Source organism: Heterodontus francisci, chromosome 15 (assembly GCF_036365525.1).
Source record: "Heterodontus francisci isolate sHetFra1 chromosome 15, sHetFra1.hap1, whole genome shotgun sequence".
In the NCBI taxonomy this organism is placed as follows: Eukaryota; Metazoa; Chordata; class Chondrichthyes; order Heterodontiformes; family Heterodontidae; genus Heterodontus; species Heterodontus francisci.
In genome coordinates, this window is record NC_090385.1 from 58,285,808 (window position 1) to 58,305,240 (window position 19,433).

Genomic DNA, 19,433 nt, shown 5'->3' on the forward strand with positions numbered 1-19,433 from the left:
TTTGTCTGCAGGGAGTCCCTTAGTAGCAACCAGGAACAAAATCTAGCTGATGTCCACTCCACCCACCTCCTCCATCCTTTCTTATCCTGGGGCACACTGATGGTGAATCTGGGGCCTCGCTAATGTTTATGCTACACTCTATTTACTCAGCGAGCCATTGTGATAGCTGAAAATGTCATTTGATTTCAAGCCACTGTACTGCTGATTGTTGCAATGCTTGTGTTTCACCAATGAACTCAGACTCTGCCCCGCAGTTACTCATATCAATCTGAATGTTTATTTTTGTTTGACATTCCATGTGATTTATTGAAAAATGGTAATGTAATAATGGAAATAATTGAAGGGGCATTTTTTTAAAAAAAAGCAAATTAGCCAACAAAAAAGCAAATATTTGAGGTTAAAGTGCCTCTGAATTTCCTTCACTCAGCATTATTATTTTTACTATCAGAAAACATGTGCTAATATTTGGATCACACCCTGGTGCAAAAAGCTATTCAGCCTGGAAAATTCTCCTATTTATAAAGTATTTGTTGACTTGGGCAGAACCTATTCGAAAGAGACTCATTATCTGAACCTTATGTGTTGGCCCTTCTAAACAGGAGGCAGAGAGGCCAGATAGATTTTCTTGCCATTGTTCTGTTGTCAGGAATTTCTACCTCTTAGTGCTTAGTAGGAAGCACAAACAAAATGTGATGAATGGGGGAAAATCTAATTATGTGAAGGGAGATCAATAGCCTTTCCAGCCTGAAAATAGAAGAGTTTATATATGTGATATCTGAGAGAGCTTGATACAGGAAAGTAGCACTGCATGAGGTAATGAGAAAACATCACTCATTTTAAAACTCAAAGAATGCTAATTAATATTACCATCGTTTTTTTTTATACTGCCTTTATTTATTTTGTTTAAACAGTGAGTAACAATGATATTCTCAGGAGCCTTGGTTTGAAGGCTTTATCAGACTTGTCCTCAAGAATTAGAATTACTAGTGATTGAGGATGGTGCATAGGGTTGCATTGTCTAGCAGCAAGGGTGTACACATTGATGAGCCCTTCCCTCCCTTTTCATATGTTAGTATGATAGTATCTCAAGTAATAATGCACCTTCCACCCTACTATCATTCATATAAACATTTGTTTTCCATGAAAAGAATCAGCACATAACCATAAATGCTGTGATTGTGCTTGTGATTTGATATTTTAAAAAAGCTGTATACCCAATAACAAGTAGGAATTCACTTCTCAAAGTGAAGGTGGCATACTGGTATTGTCACTGGACTAGTAACCCAACGACCCAGGTATTGCTCTGGTGACATGGGTTCAAATCCCACCACAGCAGAAGGTGGAATTTGAATTCAATTAATAAATCTGGAATTTAAAGCTAGTTTAATGATGGCCATGAAACCGTTGTCAATTGTTGTAAAAACCCATCTGGTTCACTAATGTCCTTGAGGGAAGGAAATCAGCTGTCCTTACCTGGTCTGGCCTACATGTGACTCCAGATCCACAGCAATATGGTTGACTCTTACATGCCCTCAAAATGGCCTAGCAAGCCACTCAGTTTGAGGGCAATTAGGGATGGACAATAAATGCTGGCCTGGCCTGTGACGCCCACATCCCATGAAAGAATTTTAAAAAGCCTACGGGGGTAATTTTACGCTCTCGCCCATAGTGGGTTTGGATGTAGGGAGATCATGTAATCAGGTGGGATGGTGGCGGGTCCCTCCCCGCCACCTTCCCGCCTCTGCCAAAATATGCCTGGGGCAGGAAGGCCTGTGAATGGTCATCCTGCCCCATCGCCAAATGAGGCTCATAAGTGGGCAATTAATGCCCAATTAAGGGCCTCATCCTGCCATCGCCGCAATTAACCCAGCGGCGGGCAGGCCTGTTGCTGCACAGGGAGCATGGCAAGAAAAACCGTGCAGGTTGCTTGCTGGCTCCGGGGCGGAGCGGGGCGGGGTGGGGGTGGCCGGCCCTCATTAAAAAGCACAGTGCCTAAACGAGGGACCCGGCATCTTGAAGGGGGGGCCTGCTGAGAGCCAACCCCCTGCCCTTGCTGCCAACCCCCCATACCCCCTCCCCTGCGACCCCTACCCCGTCAGACCCCTCCCTCCCTGAACTACCAGTGTTTTAGGTCCAATGCCGCTCCTATGCCTCGGGTGGATGCTCCATCAGCAGCAGCCACTGCCTGCACGATGGTGCTGCTCAGTTAAAGAACTGCCGGCCTCTGATTAGCCAGCAGCTCTTGGGGGGTGGGGGGGGAACTTCTGACACCAGGGTTCTTGACCCCGTGGAGCGACTGCCGCTGTCTGGTTAAGTGCCTAATTGGCACTTGATTTGGCAGGTCTCCCACAGAAGGGGCAACACGGGGTTCTCGGAGGCACTTTTACTGGAGGTCGAGACCCCCCGTCACCCGGATAAAATCCCAGCCTACATTTCTGGCAAAGTACAAAAACAAACCTTAGTGGTTATTTCCACAACGTATTGTTTTCAACAATATTTTTTCTTCCTTTTTCTGACGGATTAAACCATTGTTTCCTTGCTGGTTATATTTGTCAAAACTCGTTTAGCCGGGTAGTGAAGGATAGAATACTGAAGTCCAGTCATTTTCCACTTATCAGCTTTTATTTACAGAGATACACATTATATAAAATCATCTCCAACAAAAAGCTGTCTTTTAGCCTGCTCCAAACTGTCTCCAATTAACACCCATCAACTGAATACAATTAACACCCAATTGATATACAATTAACAACTGTTCCACTGGTATGGAACATCCTCCAGTACCTTGTCCAATGTATCCACTGTTAGACTTAAAGAACTTTATCTATGACAGAATCACCACACCTGTGTAATTATCATTCACTACAGAATACATTTTATCTCATTAATCTTCAACCTTCTGCCAAAGGAATACTTACACCAGATGTGAATTACATTGTTTGGATAGTCTGCACAGCTATACTTTTTAACTCCAATCATTTTACTGCCACCATTTCTGTCGATATAATCTTAAAGATATCTCTTCAGCCTTTCACCATTTTTATAGTATTACCAACAAACTACATACTTAATAACACTGTCCTAGCCTTAGGGAAAGGAATCTTAATAAAATTTCATCACTTTAATCCTGTTTAGAACAATCCAGAATTTGAAGGCATTTCAGCTCTGGTGTATTAAATACCTTCAGCAATACCAATGCTAAATATTATCAGACATGTAAAGCCTGGTTCAGCAGTTGCCTTTTTATCATTCATTATTTTTGTAGCCATTTTATTCAAATTCAGTAATGGTCCATATCCTGAGGAGGGGGATGGGAACCACAATTTGGCATTTTCTTCTTCTTCTTTGGCCTCCTTGTCTCGAGAGACAATGGATAAGCGCTTGGAGGTGGTCAGTGGTTTGTGAAGCAGCGCCTGGAGTGGCTATAAAGGCCAATTCTAGAGTGACAGACTCTTCCACAGGTGCTGCAGATAAAATTGGTTATCGGGGCTGTTACACAGTTGGCTCTCTCCTTGTGCTTCTGTTTTTTTTCCTGCCAACTGCTAAGTCTCTTCGACTCGCCACGCTTTAGCCCTGCCTTTATGGTTGCCCGCCAGCTCTGGTGATCGCTGGCAACTGACTCCTACGACTTGTGATCAATGTCACAGGATTTCATGTCGCGTTTGCAGACGTCTTTAAAGCGGAGACAAGGACGGCCGGTGGGTACCAGTGACGAGCTCGCTGTACAATGTGTCCTTGGGGATCCTGCCATCGTCCATGCGGCTCACATGGCGAAGCCATCTCAGGCGCCGCTGACTCAGTAGGGTGTATATGCTGGGGATGTTGGCCGCCTCGAGGACTTCTGTGTTGGAGATACGGTCCTGCCACCTGATGCCAAGGATTCTCCGGAGGCAGCGAAGATGGAATGAATTGAGACGTCGCTCTTGGCTGACGTACGTTGTCCAGGCCTGATGTAGCATTAGAAAAGAAAAACAAGAAGCACAAAGGACTGGGAGAGACAGATAGCACGAGAATAAGAAATAGTATTAGATGTTGTCAGACTAGGAGAGAATGCAATATGGTCTAAATGCACAAAGTGTGGTAAATAAGGTTGGTGAGCTGCAGGCACAAATAGTCACATGGAAATATGATATTGTGGTGATAACGGAGACTTGGCTCAAAATAGGGCAGGATTGCGTACTAAACATTCCTGTATACAAGGTGTTGAGGAAAGATGGGGAAGGAAAGAAAGGAGGATGGGTGCAGAATTGATTGAGAATATTACAATGCTGGAGAGAGAGGATGTCCTGGAGGGATCAAGGACATAATCTATTTGGTTAAAGTTAAGAAATACTGGAAGTACCATTACACTACTGGGTGTATTCTATAGGCCAACTAGTGGGAAAGATGTAGAGGAGCAAATTTGCAGGGAAATTACAGAGTTGTGAAAACTATAGAGTAGTGGTAATGGGGGACTTTAATTATCCTAATATTGACTGGGATAGTGTAAAAGGCAGAGAGGGGAAGAGTTTCTGGGGTGTGTTCAGGAGAATTTTCTTGATCAGTATGTTTCCAGCCCAATGAAGAAGGAGGTTCTAGGTAATGAGGTGGGTCAAGTGTCATTAGGGAAACATCAACAGTGATTACAGTATCCTAAGGTTTAGGTTAGCCAAGGAAAAGGAAAAATCTAGAGTAAAATACTTAATTGGAAGGGGGTAAATTTCAGTGGGGTGAGCATGGATCTGTCCCAGGTAAATTGGAATCAAACGTTGGCAGGCAAAACTGTAACAGAACAATGGGCTGCCTTTAAAGAGGAGATGGTTCAGGTACAGTTGAGTTATGTCCTCATGAGGGGGAAAGGCAGGGCAACAAAAGCCCAAAAGCCAGAGCTCCCTGGATGACAGAAGAGATAGAGAGTAAGATAAAGCAGTAAAAGGGGGTGTATGACAGATGTCAGCTTGATAATACAAGTTATAACTAGGCAGAATATAGCACATTCAGAGGGAAAGTTAAAAAGGAAATGAGAGGCAAAGAGAGTATGGCAAGAGACTGCCGGCTAACATAAAAGGGAATCCAAAAGTCTTCTATAGGCACATAAATAGTAAAAACGTAGTAAGAGGAGGGGCGGGGCAGATTCGGGACAAAAAAGGGATCTATGTATGGAGGTAGAGGTTCTAAATAAGTACTTTACATCTCTCTTTACCAAGAAAGAAGATGCTGCCAAAGTCATAGTGAAAGAGGAGGTAGTTGAGACACTGAAAAGGCTAAAAATTGATAAAGAGGAAATATTAGATCGGCTGGCTATACTTAAAGTTGGTAAGTCACCAGGACCAGATGAGGTGCATCCAAGGATGCTAAGAGAACAAAGAATGGAATTTTTTTTAAATTTATTCATTCATGGGATGTGGGCATCACTGGCCAGGCCAGCATTTATTGTCCATCCCTAATTGCCCTTGAGAAGGTGGCAGTGAGCTGCCTTCTTGAACCGCTGCGGTCCATGTGGGGTAGGTACACTCACAGTGCTAGCTGTTAGATACAACTGAGTGGCTTGCTAGGGCATTTCAGAGGGCATGTAAGAGTCAACCACATTGCTGTGGATCTGGAGTCACATGTAGGCCAGACCAGGTAAGGACAGCAGATTTCCTTCCCTAAAGGACATTAGTGAACCAGATGGGTTTTTACAACAACCGACAATGGTTTCACGGCCATCATTAGACTAGCGTTTTTAAAATTCCAGATTTATTAATTGAATTCAAATTCCACCTTCTGCTGTGGTGGGATTTGAACCCATGTCCCCAGAGCAATACCGTGGGTCTCTGGGTTACTAGTTCAGTGACAATAACACTACGCCACCGCCTCCCCGTGAGTTGCAGCGGTAGTGGAAGAGGACTGGAGAATTGCAAATGTTACACCCTTGTTCAAAAAAGGATGCAAGGATAAACGCAGCAACTACAGGCCAGTCAGTTTAACTTCAGTGGTGGGAAAGCTTTTAGAAATGATAATTCAGGACAAAATTAATAGTCACATGGACAAGTGTAGATTAATTGAGGAAAAAAATCAGCATGGATTTGTTAAAGGCAAATTATGCTTAACTAACTTGATTAGGTTTTTTGATGAGGTGACAGAGAGGGTTGATAAGGGTAATGCGGTTGATGTGGTGTATATGGACTTCCAAGAAGTGTTTGATAAAGTGTCACATAGTAGACCTGCAGCAAAGTTGAAGCCCATGAAATAAAAGGGACTGTGGCAGCATAGATACGAAGTTAGTAAAGTGACAGGAAACAGAGAGTAGTAATGAACAGTTGTTTTTCAGACTGGAGGTCAGTATACAGTAGGGTTTCCCAGAGGTTGGTTCTAAGTTCACTGCTTTTCTTGATGTATCTTAATGACCTAGACTTTTGTGTACAGGGCACAACAACAACATTTTTAGATGACACTAAAGTTGGAAGTAGTGTGAACTGTGAGAAGGATAGTGTTAGACTTCAAGAGGACATAGACAGACTGGTGAAACGGGCAGACACATGGAAAATGAAATTTAATGCAGAGAAGTGTGAAATGATACATTTTGGTAGTAAGTACAAGGAGAGACAATATAAACTAAAGGGTACAATTCTAAAGTGGGTGCAGGAACAGAGACACCTGGGGGTATATGTGCACAAATCATTGAAGGTGGCCAGGCAGGTTGAGAAAGTAGTTCAAAAGGCATACAGGACCCAGGGCTGTATAAGCAGAGGCATAGAGTAGAAAAGCAAGGAGGTTATGATGAACCTTTGCAAAATATTGGTTCAGCCAACTGAAGTAATATGCCAATTCTGGGCACTGCACTTTAGGAAGGATGTGAAGACTTTAGGGAGGGTGCAGAAAGAATTTAAGAGAATGGTTCCAGGGATGAGGAATTTCAGTTACAAGGATAGATTGGAGAAGCTGGGGTTGTTCCCCTTGGAGAAGTGAAGTTTGAGAGGCAATTTGATAGAGGTGCTCAAAATCATGAGGGATCTGAATAGAGCAGATGGAAAGAAACTTCCCATTGACAGAAGGGTTGAGAACTAGAGGACACTGATTTAAGGTGATTGGCAAAAGAACCAATGGCAACATGAGGAAAACATTTTTACACAGTGAGTGGTTAGGATCTGGAAGGCTCTGCCTGAGAGTGGGGTGGAGGCAGATTCAATCGTGACTTTCAAAAGGGAATTGGATAAGCACCTGAAGAGAGAAAATTTGCAGGGCTACAGAGAAAGGGAGGGGGACTATTTGAGTTTCTCTTGCAGAGAGCAAGCTTGGACGTGATGGGCGAATGACCTCCTTCTGTACTGTAACCATTCTATGATTCTAAGATTTTGTTGTAATCATGGTGTCTTTGGAAGTTACGTAACATTAAACCAGCACCTTTGGCTTTTTTAAATTCCCCCTTCCCACAATTCCCCTTTTTCTCTAAGCACTAACACAAAATACATTCATTTATATAGCGCCTTTCACAACCTCAGATGTCTCAAAGTGCTTTACAACCAATGGGGTACCTCTGATTGTATTGTCACTGTTGTATTGTAGAAAACACATTATTCAATTTACATACAGCAAGATCCCACAAACAGCAATGAGATAATGACAAGAATTTGTTTGTGATGTTGACTGAAAGATAAATATTAGCCAGGACACCAGGGGAAATTCCTCTGCTCTTCTTCGAAATAGTGTCATGGGATCTTTTACATTTCTCTGAGAGGGCAGACAGAACCTCAGTTTAATGTCTAAGCTGAAAGATAGCACCTCCGATAGTACAGCACTCCTTCAGTACTGCACTAGAGTGTCAACCTAGATTTTGTGCCGGAATGGGACTTGAACCAACACCTTTTGACTCAGAGAAAAGTGCCACAGCTGACACCTAGTGACACTTAGGTGAGGTATAGTTCCAGGGCATCTATACAGACTGAAATTTGAACTAGAGACCTTCTAGACTATATGGCAGAGTGCTTTTACCCACTGGGTCACTGATAAATCCAATTTCTTGCTTTCTAGTCTGATGCTTTTCTGTGGTATTTCAGAACATAGGACAGTGAGTGAACAAAGTTACCCAGCTATCACCTCATTCATTAATCTATCTCAATTTCCTGTTCCAATGTGGAACACAACTGTGTATACATTACAGTCTTATCAGTACATGGGATCTCAAAAGCCCTATAATTTTCATCCACATATTTAAATGCACTTTCAGTTATAATTTTCCTGTCAGGAAGCATACCTGTCAACATTGAGCAAGCATTGTTCTATTCTCAGAAATTTAAACTAGCTCTGGACATACAGTTTCAAACACTGTCATCGGACTTCAGTGGACTGACATTCGGCCATGGCACACTGGTGGGATTTGATTGCTTTTAAATGCCTGGCACACCTACTTAAGTTATGCCTGTCAACTCAAGAAATGGAATAGATATATGTTTGTATATAGGTCAGACAAAACTAATGCAAATACTTCCTCCAAGTTAAATCCAAAGTAATTTTTTTTGTAAGTAGCCTCAATAGTTTTGAAGAAATGTCTCTGTTCCTTGCAAACAGTATACTCCACGTTCAAACCCTGGTTTGTGCTAAATTAACTGATCTCAGCCCAGGCAGTGTTAAAGCCTCTACATTTGTTTGCAATATCCTTTAGTTGGGGAAGGGAAAAAATTGGCTAGGGACCTCATGTCTGATCACTGCACAATAACTCCTACTGGCAGTGGATGTTGTGGAAAGACAGGATCAGGCTCAGCTTTACATATAAGATAGCTTGCAGCACTTGCTGGCAAGACTCAAATGGGTAGCTTGTCCTTTTCAGGCTTTAAGATTTGTTTCTCCTGTGAAGAATGACAGTGAAATACTGATGCAGCTCCAGAGCAGTATATTTCTGGCAATCTTGCACAAGAATAGGTTGATACTCTGACTTAGATTTAGAACTACTGGCTACCAATTATCATGCCATAAAGTGGGTGTCTGTTAGCACTACTCCTCCCACTTTTCTCCATAGCATAGTTTCCAAGCATGGGGCAGAAGAGTAACAAGAACTTTGGAGGTTTGCCAGGCATATGACCAGCTGCACGACTTTTACATCTACATCTGCAGACAGAAGTTGCCAGATGATTAATGCATGTGGCGGTCCCTCTTCACAAAGGAAGCTGGGACAGTGGATGTAATGGCACCACTAAATACCTCACTACCTGATTAACCATAATATTGGAAGCAATTCAATCTCAGTATGTTGTGCTATTTGTGGTACAGCATCAGAGGACACATGCCAAGGTGATTAGCAGGCAGCAGACTTGACACCAATTGTATCTGCAAGTGCTGTCACACCTACATGGTAAGGACTGTGGGAGACCATGGGGCTGAAATTGATCTTTGTCGATAGTGCAAAATAGGTGATAATGAATCAGCAGTCCATTTTAATACCCTACCTAAAATTCATGCAGGTTGTAAAACAGGCTGCCAATTCGCTATTGCCCATATTATGCTACTGTTGATATCCAATTTTAGCCCCCTGCCCATGTTTTCACCGGGTCCCGGTGAGCAGAGAACTGGATGTAAACTGTGCCATCTACTTCAAGAACACCACAGCTCCGATGTAGTAAAAGGCTGGCACATCCATTGATAGTGATGGTGAGTTGATCATTGACTCCACCTCCATGTGTCATGTTGCATTGCTGATCTTTGAGGAATGATATTGGCCATTTGGTTCTAAAGTGGGCCAAATTATAAAATCTAGGCTTCCATTTCTAAACGTATCTTTTAAAAGAAAAAAAGAACAATTTTTTATCATATAAATATAGGATCAATTTAAGCTCCCTCTGCTCAGTGGGAATGGGATAGTAGCACCTCAAAAATTGCAGAGAGATGCTTACTGCCCCATTCCTGCCATTTGGCATTTCCCTGAGGGCCTCTTCATGGATTGTCAAGGCAACCACCTGTTTCAGACAGATGCCTAAATTCTAATATAGTACTCAGGGTCCTATGAGAAAATAGGGCCTTGGCACAATTTTGAGGTACCAGTGAGCCATGCATGTTCCACCCAGTGGCAGTAGGCATTGAGTAGCTTAACCAGAGGTCTTTAATGGCTAGCCAAACAAAAAAAAAATTTGTGGAACCAGGAGGAACCTAAGCAGCACTCGCAATTGGTCGTTAGTATTGAAATAAGGCTCAGCCCTCAAAATAGTTTGGGCTGATCAGCAGGCTCTTCAGGCAGGATTTCAACTTTTGCCAAGATTTATCTAATTAGAAATAGCCCTCAACCATTTAGCAATCTTTAAAATTTAGGTATATGGTTCTCTTCTTGAGATCATGGGTATTTTAAAGCGCCGTTGGCCTATAAAGGAGCCATTTTATTCACATCTATTTGTTTCAATTACAGGCGAGAAGCCATACAAATGTACATGGGATGCTTGTGACTGGCGTTTCGCCCGTTCCGATGAACTCACAAGACACTACAGAAAACACACGGGAGCAAAACCCTTCAAATGTATTGCCTGCGGTCGCTGCTTTTCACGTTCAGATCACTTGGCTCTCCACATGAAGAGACACCAGAATTAAGGCAATACCTGTCGCCCAGACAAGGAGTGTGACTGATTTCTAAAATGTACTGATGAACAAAGTACTGCCATTATACACACACACATATACAGGAGATAAATAGTTTCATTTTTTTGAGAGGACACATTGTTGGGAGAAAAAGAATTGTCTAACTGGAAACCAATTATGCAAAGCATTTAATTCACAAAAAAAGGATAGAATTTTGTATTATTTATTTTTTATTTTCTGAAAGCAAGCCTGCTATCCTATGCCTGAAATATTGTTTTCGAAAACATTAAAATGTTAAGGGAATAAATTACTGATCAGCAATATATTGATATTCATTCAACATCTTGGAATTTAATTAGCTGGTAGTAATGCTTAAATGATCATATAATTAAGGGCCAAGACAGCACCGAGTGCAACATTATAGCCAGGAAATGACTGTAAGTAGTGTTAGCATACAAACACAATCTGATTTTATTCCTCTCTATATTAATTAACAGAGGGTTAACTTGTCTATTTTAAATAAGTTAGCACCTATTGACGAGAGTAATTTAACATTAAGGAGTCAGCCATTCTGCTCTCCCTGAGATTAGCCTCACTTGATGGGAGCACAGTTTGGAGAATCAGCATTACGGAGTTGTAGCCAGCACTCTCATCGCTAGAAGTACAAGATTGCTTAATTTACCCTGATGGGTTAATGAATTTAGTATGAATCCATTCAACATTCTTACTATAACATCATTCACAGTCATTTCTTAGTTTACGATGGAAATACAATGTTTTAAGGCCACTTGGGAAGGTAGGTAGAATCAAATACCATGAATAAACTCAAAAGAAAGGCACTTCATGTTAGATTGTAGCACTAATAATACCTGACATGGTAAAACCTGCAACAACTGCAGTACAAGCTGATTCAGGAATGCTTCCCATTCCAACTGTGCATGCAGTCAAGAGATTTGAACAGAAGTATACATCATCCGGGCATTATAGTACATCCTAAGCTCTTAATTCCATACTTTTTTTTAGAAAACAAGTAAATGTAGTACTCCTACAATGATCAACTATTGTGAGCAATAATGCTAAAAATTGAGAAAAATGTTTTAATTTGCAATTTAACCCCTGGATTAAACCAAACTGAATGTCACCTCTGTATTTCGTGCCAAGACTTTCTGCTTAAAGTATGCTGTTACTCTTTTTGTTAACTTGATGTATATGAACCGCTAAATATTAATTGCATTGACGAGGGGCATTTGAATGTAGACATTTTGCCTTAAATACAAGTGTCAGGTACTGAACATTGTGAGGAAGATTTTTTTTTTAGGAAGTGTTGAATATAATACATGGTGGAAAAAAACTGTTGTAACTACTCATGGTCATTGGCTATCCAAACTATTGTAACTGGTGAATACAAGCAATATGTATCCAACTGTTGACTGTGCTGTCTATTCTTAATATGTTATCCATTTTAAATAATTTTGATACCTGATTTTAAGGTTGGTTTGATCATTGTTTTTTTAAATTTCCCCACTATGTTCATACCCCAATTCAGCTAGTGTCCATAAGCATTGGTGTCTGTGAAGCTTTATCATGAGGTTGAACTGGTCCTTCATCCTGATTAAGAAATTTAGTAACTAACAAAGTTAAATGTTTGTCCCTCTGGTAATCTCCGCATTACTTAAAACAGTGATAATGTTCTTGCATACATTGCTTATGTCCTTTTGAACATATATGCTTACATGTCTCAACACTTCATTTAAGGAACATTTGCAAGATTAGTGGAAGGAATTACAAATTGGTATTATGTTCCAACAATTTGAAAAAAACTGAATGGCTACAAGCAAGTAAATTGAAAAATGAGCTAATGATGTGCTCCTATCAAAGTGTGTACAGGGGATACACACTGTTGATTGTAATTATAAGTGTATGTGTATGAATGTACTGAAGTCATCAAAGTCTATTTGAGAGTGCAAAGAGTTGAGCTGTGGCTTCCCAGAAACTAGGTTAATCGATTGAAATTGGAGAGATTTGGCAGCTACAGTGCTGTAGCACCAGGAACTTAGCATCTCAAACTGTGAAATTCTTGGGGCTAAGTGCAGCAGATCAGTTTCCACTCACATCCCTACCCCTCCCCCCAAGGGGGCCCATAATTTGGGACAGAACCCTTTTACACTGGGAATTCACCCCAACCTTTTACGTGGGAATAGGAGTAGGCCATTTATCCCCTCTGACCTGTTCCACCATTCAATTAGATTATGGCTGATCTGTATCTTAACTCCATTTACTCACATTGGTTCGATGTCCCTTGTTAAGTTCATGTACGAAGGCCGTGGATGGTTCTGCCACACTGCCACCACCCCCCACCCCGCCACAAAAACCACCCCGCCCCACATCAAGGAACATGTTGGGAAGTTGGTGGAGAGATGCTGGGCAACTGTGGGAAATCTGTCTTTTATACCCTTGATGGGGCTCAGCAGAATTCTTTGAGGCCTTCTCAAAGACTTCTATATTACCCACGTAAGGTAATTGATTCAGAAGAAGGTGAATAATTGCTGTGTCTAAAGGCAAAACGGCCCCTTTTGGAGCTGAAAATTGAAAAATGTTTTTTTTTCCTGCTGTGCCATTGAGCGTAGTGGAACATCAGATAGACTGGCTGTGGGTCACTTCCCCCTTATAAAGGATGGATCAGGGCATATGCTGCTGTAGAGCCTTTAAAAGGTGCCAGCAACTCATCTTGGACTTGCAAATGGCCCAGTCCCCAAGATTTGGCTGGGGTCTTCAAAGCGATGTTAAGGTTGGAAGGGGTGCCTCTCCATCACACTTGCACTACAGGAGTGGAACCCCAAGAATTTCAGACCCTGTCATAATTCCCCAAATATTTGGTGAATGAAAATACCACATGATGTGGTAATCATCCATCCAGCTTAGGAAGAATAAAATATCTATCAGTCAGGTTCTAATTGCTATCAAGTGACCTCTTCTGGAAAGTGCATGTTTGGGTAATGGCAGACATGACTGTGATAATCCCCTCCCCTCCTTCAGCTTTTATTATATAGGCTCGCACATGAAAAATGGCCACTAGGATGAGGTATTTAGGAGCTACTGCCAGGCGAAAAACTTATCCCAATGCAAATTATCACTTTCGGGAGAGGAAAGGAGAGAACTGGGAAAGCAAAAGATCAATACCAACCAATAATGACATTCACAAATCCTCTGGAAAGAACTATACCAATTTGGATCAGACACCTTGGCAAGACAATGATTCAGTAAAGAGGGCAAGTCGAGCAGTTAACAACATTGATAGCACTAATTGAAATGTCCGCATGTTGGACCACCCTCACTGTCAATTAAAGAGGTAATATGGATAAGATGGTCTTGAAGATGGATGTGAGGGAGAATAGGGGATAAAAAAAATCCCCTAAGCCACCTGAAAGATAGCAAAAGATGAATTTTGGGGACACCTAATTGAATATAATCAGCCAACTAAATTCACATTAATTTGGATGTTACACAAGAAGCATATAGCATGATTAACTTTGATGTATGATATTGTGTGGGGTTGTGTACTATTGGATGGAAAGTAAACTTATGGATCACAATGTTTTTAATTATACTTTAGTTTTCTATCAAGCGCCCTAAAACACAATGATATGTAAATACTGGGATATCTAGTGATGTATATAATTTTTATAAGTTTTTAAAGTAATGTTTATATTCAGAACAAAGGGGAAGAAAATGGTGGTAGTTTTGCCTTGGTTTGTTTTAAATGTATCACTTATTTTTATAATGTAGTGTTTCACAAATTTGAAGAGAAAAATCAAAAATATGAATGTTTTAAAGCAAAAATCTTCCAATATATAGTGATTTTGCATTTTGTTAAAAGTTGTACTGTATAATAAGAGAAAAGGAACAAAATAAAAAACTGTTTATAGATGAAATATTACTCTTTTCATTTTCTTGGACTTCTAATTTATTTCAATGGTGTATAGATTAATTTTAAAAAAGGAAAATGGCCCATAGCATAGCACTTAAGGGCAGCAAAATTTGGGTCTGTAGCACTGGTAGTTTTGGCCCTATGGGTACCAGTTGAGGAAAAAAATGGCATCTGCACTGCACCCAACCACTTCCGGCATAGCCCTCACCAATCACCATATTGTTGAAGGCGCTCGGCATGGACATTAAGTGCATGCACCCGAAATATGCAGAGTGGGCAGATTGTGACACAAGTCAGCATGTACTTTGAATTGAATTGCCTGCCATTTTTGACCTCTCCAGTCAAGTAAAACACGCTGAACTGCACACGCATTCAGCAGCAGGAGGTAAAGACCGGCTACCGACCTGAACCTGACCGGACCCGACGACATGCGTCGGGTGCGGGTTGGGTCGGGTCTCACTTCCGGGTCTGGCATTCGGGCTTGGGTCGGGTCGGACAAGCTCTATCAACACCTCCGGTAAGTGGCTCCAATCTTAATGTACTTTTTGGACTTGAAAGGTGGTATTGTTACAGTTAGTTTAAGCTTGTGCAGATAAGTAACAAAGTGAAAAATGGAAGGTAGGTTAACTGATAGTCGGGTCAGGTCGGGCGTGGGAAAAAAATGAAAGGACTCTGGCCGGGTCGGGTCAGATGTGGTTCTGTCGGGCTCAGGTCGGGTTTCATTTGCAGACCCGAGCCGGCCTTTAGCAGGAGGGACGCACCCCACCCAACACCTCTACAACCAGCGCAACTTATAGGTATCATCATCCAACTTAGTAGCTATTACTTTCTACTGGCTCTTGCTTAGTTTTTGGGAGTACTGGGTGTATGGTGAAGTTCAGAAAGGATGGAGCAGAGGCAGCAAAGAAAACAAGCTGCTTGCCAAAAGAAGCGGATTAAGGCTCTAAGCAGGAGTCCTTACTCAGCTATGGTCGTCAGAGAGCAGTTCTCCTATCTGCACCTAAGCCAGGAGCAGTATGTTCAGCCTCTGAGATTCACCAAGGCGGTGGGCACAGAGTTACGCTACCTCTTGGAACCAGACCTGCAGCCTCAGAGCAATGCAAGGACGGTACTGCCAGAGGCCATCAAGGCTATCGTAACCCTGACTTTTTTTGCTAGTGGATTCTTCCTGACTAGAATAAGTGACATAGATATCTTGCATTTTGCCATCCATCACTGCATCCTGGAAATCACAGAGGCACTGTATGACAGAAGAGGGGACTTCATTATCTTCTCTCTACACAGAAAGGAACTGGCATGGGGCCCTGCTAGGAAAGTGGCTTCCCCATGGTGCAGGGTGCCATCACGTGGCTTTGGTGGTGCCACACCATAGTAAAGAGATGTACCAAAATCGCAAAGGGTACCACTCAGTGTGCAATTGGTGTGCGACAATGCCCAGCACAGCATACTGGTCAAAGCCCGCTATCCTGGCAGCAGTCAAGATTCATTCACCCTGCGCCAGTCCACTGTTGCAGCAACCTGAACCAGAAGGTGGCTGCTTGGCGACAAGGGCTATCAGCTCTACATCTGGCTGATGACTCCCCTCTGCAACTGCACATATGGCTACAGTGATAGCCATACTGCTACAAGGAATATCATTGAGTAGACCATTGGGGTGCTAATATGGTTCCGCTGCCTGGAACGCTCAGGAGGAGTCCTTCAGGACTCATCTGAAACGTGGTGGTCTGTTGCAGCAGTCTGAGTCTGCATGCCATCAAGCTGGGCTTGCATGACAACAAACCGAAATTCATGACCTCAGTCTGAGTTTCCACTACAACACTCAGACATTGGGCGGCTTTTGTCTGTGCTGCAATGGGAGCTAAGACATCAGCCATCAGATGCAGTATCATGATTGGTGTAGTATGAGGGTCTATGAAGGTTACTGATTGAAACAGTGCAAGGAATACCTCCCACCATGATGATGTAAGAGATCACATGCGAGAGACTGGAGGAAGATGCAGTGTGGCTTCAGAGAAGTCATACAGACTGGTGTAAAGCTGTACATAGCTAGAAGTAATAAAGCACATAGGAACATAAGAAATAGGAGCAGGAATAGGCCATTTGGCCCCTCAAGCCTGCCCCACCATTCAATAAGATCATGGCTGATCTGAAAGAGTTAATGTTCAAAGTACTGAAGACTCAGTAATCTCTCTAAGCTAGATTAACCAAGTATACTAAGATGACAGCAGACAAACCAAACATACAATATGGTGAACAGAGGTGGTTCTTACCAGGCAAAGCCCAGATGAATTTGAAGAAATACTTTGAAGAAGGCCGACCTGCGAAAAGTGCCAAAATTGCAGAACTGGAGAAGATGCTGTGAAAAAGCTCCAGAGCTGCCTCATGAATGCAGGAGGCATGGAGAGCCAGGGAATCGGCTTGTAGAGGCATTCAGGCTGCACCACAGAGGTCGATAGTACATACATATGAAAATATGAATTAGGAGCAGGAGTAGGCCACTCAGCTCCTCGAGCCTGCTCCCCCATCCAATAAGATCATGTCTGATCTGACTGTAAACTCAACTCCACATTCCCACCGACCGCTGATAACCTTTCACCCCATTTCTCATTAAGAATTTTGCTATCTCTGCCTTAAACACATTTAAAGACTCTGCTTCCACTGCCTTTGAGGAAGAAAGTTCCAAAGACTCACGACCCTCAGAGAGAATAAATTTCTCCTCATCTTGGTCTTAAATGGATGACCCCTTATTTTTAAACAGTGACCCCTAGTTCTAGATTCTCCCACAAGGGGAAACATCCTTTCCACATTCACCCCGTCAAGACCCTTCAAGATCTTAAATAAAAGCAAAATACTGCGGATGCTGGAAATCTGAAATAAAAACAAGAAATGCTGGAACCACTCAGCAGGTCTGGCAGCATCTGTGGAAAGAGCATCCACAGTTGCTGCCAGACCTGCTGAGTGGTTCCAGCCCTTCAAGATCTTATTTGCTTCAATCAAATCACCTCTTACTCTTCTTCTAAACTCCAGCCTAGCCTGTCCAACCTTTCCTCATCAGACAACCTTCCCATTCTAGGTATTAGTCTAGTAAACCTTCTCTGAACTGCTTCCAATGCATTTATATCCTTCCTCAAATAAGGAGACTAATACTGTGCACAGTACTCCAGATGTGGTCTCAGCAATGCCCTGTATAACTGAAGCATAATCTCCCTACTTTCATATTCAATTCCCCTTGCAATAAATGATAACATTCTATTAGCTTCCCTAATTACTTGCTGAATCTGTGGGAAAATTTCTGGTCCAGTGATCGCAGGCTTTGAGTTGGAGAACCAAGCAACAATTGGGGATCTGGTGAGCAACCCTTAAAAATAGTAAAGTATTTGGTCCAACGGCACTAGGCAGGCAGAATCAGGAAAACTATAAGTCCCTAGTGAGGGCAGAAACGAAGTCGGTACCATTATACATGGTGTTTCAAAAGTACTTCCATCTTTTGTTAAATTTTGGAGGACTTGTGTTTTAAAACTGGAAAAAGATGCTGGACTTTTTGTTTTCTTATAATAAGAGGTAATCGTGAGGTCTTTTGGACTTGGTTTGTAAACAACCCTTAGTGGAAATCACCTGACTTCAGATAATTACCCAGCAGGGTTTTTTTGACTTGGGGGAGATGTTTACAGAGAAGTGACAGGTCAATACTTATTGTGGTCAGGAGGCTTGACTCTTGAGATTGTTTTTGGTTTCACTTTGGACAGTCAGTTGGAGTTTTAAAAATCAACCTGAAGGACAAAACTCCAGCTCACCCTGTTCCATCTCTTTGAAAAGTCTGCCAGTATTTCCATCTCTTTGAGAAGCTCTTAGAAAAGAGTGTAAGAAATAGAGCAATTGATGCTACATTCATTCTGAAAGGCCTGCTTGAAACCCCTGTTGCCACATTTCTCCTGAATAAATCATCGACGCTGCCTGAACGAATTGCTCCAGAGAAAGATCCCAGTGACAATGAAGCACCAGAAAAGAAGGTACACTTGGAAGGGAAAGTTCAAGACGCCATGAAACCCTGCCAGCGCCGTGGAACCAAAAAGACCCACAGATGCGAAGTGTCCTGCAAACAAAGCAGAATGCTTTCCACTGTAAAAAAAGAAGGCCATTTTATGAAGATGTGCCAAAGTAAAATCTCTACTCCCACAAGTTCGAAAGAAAAAATTCTTCAGGCATAGAGTTGTCCATGAAGTTGAACAATCTCCATCAGGAGGATAATCAGAAAACTTCCTTGGTGAGATCAATGATCCTAATCAGGCATTTTGGTCTGCAGATATAGATGTCAACGGACATATCATCAATTTTAAACTAGACACTGGAGCATGTGTAACAGTTTTATCAGACAATGAATCGTAGTTATCAATGCATTCCCTGCAAATAACAGAAAATTAGTTACATGACCCTGGAGGGATTGAACTGAAAGTCAAGGGAAAGCTACAGGCAACACTCCAGTACAAGCGAAAGCAGATATTGGAAACAGTATGTTCTACAGAATCAAGAATTGTCTCTCTCGAGTAGAAGAGCTTGTATTGACCTTCATCATATCAGAAAAGTGAATGAAGTTAAACAACAAGAACCCAGGAGTCACTTCCAAAAAGACTTTCCAAAATTATTTACTGGTCTAGGAAGACTGAAGACCGAATACAACATTATGTTGAGAAAAGATGCTAAACTAGCATGTCTTTTCATGTCTAGGAAGATACCACGCCCACTAACGAAGCAAGTCCAACATTAACTCGAAGAGATGACCAGGATGGGAGTCATTTCTCCTGTCATTGAACCCACAGAGTGGTGTTCAGAAATGGTTCCAGTTCCTAAACCTAATGGTACTCCTTGGATTTGTGTAGACTTAACTTAGTAAGGCTGTGGCAAGAGACGTTCATCAGATGTCCTCAATTGACGAATGCTTGGCAAAGTTACCCCAAAGTACAATGATCACAAAGCTTGACGTGAA

The 19,433-nt window shown here is 42.0% G+C and overlaps 1 protein-coding gene across 1 annotated transcript in view; it reads left to right on the plus strand.

Moving 5' to 3' along the window:
• klf5l (Kruppel like factor 5 like) overlaps positions 1-14,421 on the plus strand; it is an 82,642-nt gene extending 68,221 nt beyond the window's left edge. Inside the window, exon 5 of the mRNA XM_068047587.1 lies at positions 10,355-14,421. Within this exon, the coding sequence (XP_067903688.1) occupies positions 10,355-10,533 (179 nt within the window). The 3' untranslated portion in view covers positions 10,534-14,421. The remainder of the gene's footprint in view (positions 1-10,354) is intronic.
• The last annotated feature ends 5,012 nt before the right edge of the window (positions 14,422-19,433 follow it).